The sequence below is a fragment of the Herpailurus yagouaroundi genome, unplaced genomic scaffold, assembly GCF_014898765.1.
Source record: "Herpailurus yagouaroundi ecotype Mexico unplaced genomic scaffold, PumYag 160, whole genome shotgun sequence".
Lineage (NCBI taxonomy): Eukaryota > Metazoa > Chordata > Mammalia > Carnivora > Felidae > Herpailurus > Herpailurus yagouaroundi.
In genome coordinates, this window is record NW_024412401.1 from 7,533,159 (window position 1) to 7,539,158 (window position 6,000).

At 44.3% G+C, this 6,000-nt stretch overlaps 1 protein-coding gene and 1 long non-coding RNA gene across 2 annotated transcripts in view; both read left to right on the forward strand.

Moving 5' to 3' along the window:
• The window catches only part of ACER2 (alkaline ceramidase 2), a 33,748-nt gene extending 31,363 nt beyond the window's left edge, over positions 1 to 2,385 (forward strand). Inside the window, exon 6 of the mRNA XM_040481359.1 lies at positions 491 to 2,385. Within this exon, the coding sequence (XP_040337293.1) occupies positions 491 to 677 (187 nt within the window). The 3' untranslated portion in view covers positions 678 to 2,385. The remainder of the gene's footprint in view (positions 1 to 490) is intronic.
• Positions 2,386 to 2,571: 186 nt separating this feature from the next.
• LOC121034510 (uncharacterized) lies at positions 2,572 to 5,376 on the forward strand. Its single transcript, XR_005792471.1, has 2 exons — positions 2,572 to 2,816; positions 3,051 to 5,376. It is a non-coding gene; the product is annotated as an uncharacterized LOC121034510 (long non-coding RNA).
• The last annotated feature ends 624 nt before the right edge of the window (positions 5,377 to 6,000 follow it).

Consider the following 6,000-nt stretch of genomic DNA (forward strand, 5'->3'; position numbering starts at 1 on the left):
GATCACATGCTTTTAAATGGTCCCTTGCTTGATAAAGATTCATGTTAAAACTTTTTACAGACACAGTAAAAAAGTTTCCCTGCTAAACTGTACACAAGCAGTTTAATCAGTATAAAATGATTCCTAATAAAGAGCATTAACTATGCGTAAGCGACCTTGGAGTAAGAAGGTGGGATCCAATCAGACGTGCTCAGTTCCCTCCATCTGCCTAGCACTGGTTTTAAATCTTTGGGTGTCAGTTGAGTGTCAAAGGTATTTGCATGTTTGCTCCTATTAGAACTTTCTGAAACAGGCCCTGTTTGCTCCAGATTTATCACTCTCCTGCTCTTCTGGAGATTATTGGTCACCTTCACCCCTTCCTGACTGAAAAAGGCACTGGGCTGTCATTACAGCCAGGAGTGGTGGGCTGGCCCAGCGGGAGGGGCAGGCTAGCGTGAAGGTGGCCATCTTTGCCTGTGTCAGGTGCTCACTCCCTGTGTCCTTCTCACAGGCACATCCTCATCTGCCTCGCTGCCTACCTGGGCTGTGTATGCTTTGCCTACTTTGATGCAGCCTCCGAGATCCCTGAGCAGGGCCCCGTCATCAAGTTCTGGCCCAGCGAGAAGTGGGCCTTCATCGGCGTGCCTTACGTGTCCCTCCTGTGTGCCAGCAAGAAATCACCAGTCAAGATCACGTGATGGCATGGGCGTGGTGGCTTGGCTTCTCTGCTTATTTTCCCTGATGCACGGGCTCCCTTTGCCAGGAAAGACAGCCGGGGGCTTGCAGAGTCCGGGGTAGGGCCTGTCTTTTAAAAGTTCTGTTCCCTTGGGCTCAACTAACGTGTCTGTGGCCCGCCAGGACTCTACCATGCAGGGGGAGGAAGGTCTTCCCCTTTCCCAAAGATGGAAAGTGGAGGGCTGAGGGGCACCAGGTGGAACTTCTCAGCCTCTTCCAGATACAGTAGTTTGTTGGGCTGTATCCTTTCTGGCAATGGCAGAGCAGTCCCTCGGGGAGCCCATTTCCCAGTGGGAGATGGGTCCAGACTCGACCATTCCCATGTGCTCTCCGTGTCAACTCTCCTGCTGACCGACAGGCCCTGCGACAGACTCAGACCTCTGTCTGATGGAAGATCCCAGGGATTTTCATTTGAGGAAACTGTCCTAAAACAAGACCAAGCCAATGAAATCCACACAGGGCTAATGGCTAAGGAGGCATCCATGTAGAGCTCTCCGTAACCAGGTTTTACATGCACTTGTGAATCTTTTCTCTACTACCTCTGCTGAGAGATGGGGATTTGACTTCAGAGGAGGGTGAAGCAGACGAGAAAAACCCTCTGTGCCAAAAGCTACACTCTGCTTTAAGCCATTCTTGAAGATGAGCACAATTTTTAGATGTGGACATTGTTGGCCCCCTCCCCAAACCAACGGTCTCACACACACACACACACACACACACACACACACACACACAGGATAGTTGTGGTGTGAACAGGTCTGCACACAGACCCCGGCTCCTTAGTGCCGAGCTCCGTAAGGTCCGGCCTCATGACAGTCACGGTGGGAGTCCTGCCTGGTTCAACGTCTGGAGCAGACATGAAGTTCTGGAAACTTGTGCTGATTAGAAGCCTTCTGGATGCTCTTCCATTTGGAAGTTATCCCCCAAAATGTCACCTCTTCTTTCTGCAAGATTTCCTGCGGGAATCGTACTCCACATTCTCCCAGTACAAGGTGCTTCCTGTGGTTTCTCCAAGGATTTGATAGCTGCTCTTCTCTAGAACTGTGGCTCTTTGGGTCGTGGGTGCAGCAGGCAATGCTGTTGGCCTTCTCGGTTTTTCCTCACCTGAAGGGACACTAGCCAAAACTAATCTCTTCATTGGGCCGAATGAAGACTCTAAAACAGTCATCAAGGTGTGAGGGGGAATGCATGACCTCAGGGATACTCACTTTAACTGACATCTCCCACTTTGCAACATTCCATCATGAAAGAGGGCAGGACATCCTTGTGTGGATGGGAGTCCTGTCGCTAAGGATCTAATAATTGGGCAGGACCAGCGCGTGGCAGGTCTAGGAACTTTGGCTCCAGTTAGAAGTTGCACAGGATCGAAGGTGAAAAGTCCAATAAGGAACTGAATTGAGAGTTTAAAAATGAAGGACTTTATTCTGCTTCTGTGGTTTTCAAGTTATTTTTAGCAGAACCCTATCTGCAATAAGAAACCATCAAGGAACCCAAATGTGTGATAGATGGTGCATTCTAGTAGTTTAAATTTAAGGCTAAACTTCTACATTTCCCTTAATACCATGCAGCGAAAAATGCAAGTTAAATTGGTGGTTTTCCATGGTAAAAAATTTGGGATTGAATGAGTGTACCCTGTTTATTATAGCTTAAAAATATACTTTAAAAATGGTATTTAAGTATTTGTGGGGCTTCTAGTGCACTTCTGAGACCTAGGTGGTTCATGAACTACCTAGAGTTTTGTTTTGTTTTTTAAATTTTTAATGTTTATTTTTGAGAGAAAGAGACAGAGCACAAATGGGGGAGGGGCAGAGAGAGAGAGGGAGACACAGAATCCGAAGGAAAATCTGAGCTGTCAGCACAGAGCCCAACATGGGGCTTGAACCCACAAACTGTGAGATCATGACCTGAACTGGAGTTAGATGCTTAACCAGCTGAGCCACCCAGGTGCCCTGGAACCACCTAGAGTTTTAAAACTGCTGTTCAGTCTTTTGGGTTTAAAGTCTAGAATTTTTCCAAAGGGAATTAGACTGTCCTCACTTCAGATGGACTTCCCAGGTTTGGATTCTGGTGTCATTCATTCTGGAGTATAAAAATGCTCCAAAGTAGGGGGAAGCTTTTTTTAATTTTTTTTTTTTTTTCAACGTTGTTATTTATTTTTGGGACAGAGAGAGACAGAGCATGAACGGGGGAGGGGCAGAGAGAGAGGGAGACACAGAATCGGAAACAGGCTCCAGGCTCTGAGCCATCAGCCCAGAGCCCGACACGGGGCTTGAACTCCCGGACCGCGAGATCGTGACCTGGCTGAAGTCGGACGCTTAACCGACTGCGCCACCCAGGCGCCCCAGTAGGGGGAAGCTTTGATTTACTTTAAGTCCAGCTGTCTTAGTGTGGAAGCATACATGAGGAGAAGGGGCCGTGGGAAGTGTTTGTGCTCTATGGGAGGTTTAATTTCCATCTCAAGGGCTCCTCAGTGATGAGAGCATTGTTCCAGCAGTTAAGGAGGGTGTGGGTCTCTCGATCAGGTAAAGGGGTAGGTCCCTGGGGAACACCACCTTCTAACTCCCAACTCTTTGACCTTACTCTTCTGGAAATTTCTTAGTGTCCTTTGGAAATAGAGATAAGCTGGGACTGCTGGAAATGAGGAAATAAGTGCCCTGACAGGGCTGTTTCCATCCACCTTCTACAAGAAGAATGGCTTAGTTAAGATGTCAGAAGGAATGCTTTTGTTGTAAAAAAAAACAAAAAAACAAAAAAAACCCCCAAACAAACAAAAACAAAAAAGAGAAAACAAAACAAAACAAAAACCAAAAAACAAACCAGAAGGCCCTTCTAGAGATTGGTTTTGATGAGCTAAGGGCTGATAACAGATATGGAATGGGGTACATTTTAGGAGGACAAAAACATAACTTCTACTTTTGAACAAAAATCGCTACGGCTTGTTAGTGTGAAGATGGTAAATCAAGAAAGTAGGAGTTTAAAGATTTTATTTGAAGTTAGGTTTCTGGCATCATTCATGTTTATATTTACGATGCTTTTATAGCACTCCAGGCTCTTGAAGAGAATTAGAAAGCTGCGGGAAAGTTGAAGAGAAAAAAGTAGTCTGCATTTTTATTGTCCAAGGACAATCATTGTTAATATTTTGGCATTTTGGTGTATTTCCTCATCTTTTTTTCTTCTCCCAATAGAGTTGTAAATAGAGGTCTTGTAGCATGCACAGTTCATCTGGTAGCTCGAATGGAATATAAATGTCACTTGTGTATTTTCCGCGAAGAGCAGCTTTTGGAATACACTTGAGTTAGCTCTGCACTTGAGAGCTTGTCACTGGATTCTGACTTACTGCTGAGTCTTTTTACATTGAGCCGGACATGAATAGGTCCTGAGAAATAATGAACCAAAGTCTACTTTTTGTTAGGCCTCTGCACTTGGGTTGACGAACGACAGAAAATAGCTATTTGATAGATGGCTCTGCAGGTTGTGAGGTTGTCAGATTTTAAAAAAGTGAATAGCTTATTGATGTGCAATCAAGAATCTTTCTTTGTTTGTTTTTTTCCCCCTGATAACGCAGGGAAGTGGAAAGTTGACATTCGGGAATTAGGTCATGGCTGTTACTCACCGTGGCAGTCAGATACTTGTTCTGCTTAGATAGAATTTGCCTGATGGAACTGGATCTAGGATATTAAACATTAGTATCCTAGTTATCAAGCAATCACTTAAGTCAGCGATTCTTATTTTATTAGTGTTTGGTTGAATGCAGACTTTTAAGAAAGCTTTTCTCCTTTATGATGATTAGGATTATACTATTAGCATGTCAGTGAATATATTTAAGGTGTGTGGGAGAGGAGATACCTGAATCTGTTCGGTAACAGGCTACTTTTGGGGGAAATCTGCCTGTCCCTCTGATTAGTGCCTACTACGTTCATTATGGATCAGAGATGTTCTGTTGGGGGACCTAAGCTCAATGGTCATCAAGCACAGACTTTCTAAAAATACCGTAACTTGTTCTATTTATTGGCTTTCTCAGGTGTGTAAAAGTTACTCACCAGTTCCTCATGCTTACGTGAGCCAGGGCCATGTTGGGGGCTCTGAGAGTGGGGTAGAGTCTTCCTTGGCTCTTTATCCCATGGGGCTGGCATGAGACCATCTCTGAGGGACAGGTGAGGGCTGAAGCTTGCCCAACTGGAGCCCCTCTCATAGCTCCTTTCCCCCAGATGAGCTTGGAACCTTTCATTGCCAGCTCTTGGCCGGGGTGCTCCCATTCCAGCTGGCCAAAGAGAATGCTCAGGCCAGGTTGGGGTGCTTAATGGATTTTACATACTCCTACAGGCAAAAAAAAAAAAAAAAAAAAAAAAAAGCCTCTAAAGGACTGATTGTTTAAATTGTTTCTTTCTGTGTATGTTAAATCAGGTTTAAGACTATTTTATAATCACAGTATGTAATCAGAGCATATATAGTATTTTTAGACCTATTCCTTGTTTTATACTTTAGATAGGTTGTGCCGTCTTAGGGTGGTGTGCCCAGTGGCTGTGGGAGCAGTTAATGTCCATTGTTTGGGAGCGTTTTAAGGCCTTTTGAAATGGAGCTTTTGCACTTTATACTATTTTTGGGAACTATGAGTTATATTTCAATATTAAAGCCATAAGTGGCGTTTTCTGTGAATGAAAATATGTTTATGTTTGTGTTTGTTTCCAAAATGATTCTGAAATATCTGAAAGGGAAAAATGCATCTAATGGGTTGGAGAGCAAAGCACATTTTCCTGAATTAGTTTGAGTGAATTTGGGTAGCCTTGCTATTCAACATACTTAGGTTAGCGTAGTTGTTTCTTCTCAGAGCTGTGAAATTAACACACCAAAGTATTTCCAGTACAAAGTGCCTAAAAACAGATTATTTTTATTAGAAGGTCTAGAATTAAGTCATGGATGTAAAAGCTCAAATATAGAAAACTACTCTATGCTGGATTTTCCCCAGTCACTGGAAGGAGGATCATATAACATTTCAAAATAGTAAATGACTTTATTTAGCAGGAAAGTTCCTATGTATTTTGATGTTTATTTTTGAGAGAGAGAGACAGAGCTAGCATGAGTGGGGGGAGGGGCAGAGAGCGAGGGAGGCACAGAAGTCGAAGGAGGCTCCAGGCTGTGAGCTGTCAGCACGGAGCCTGACACGGAGCTCGAACCCATGGAACTGTGAAATCAAGGCTTGAGCCCGAGTCGGACGCTCAACTGACTGGGCCACCCAAGTGCCCCCGGAAAGTTCTAGGTGTACCTATTTTGCTTAATTTTCTATGA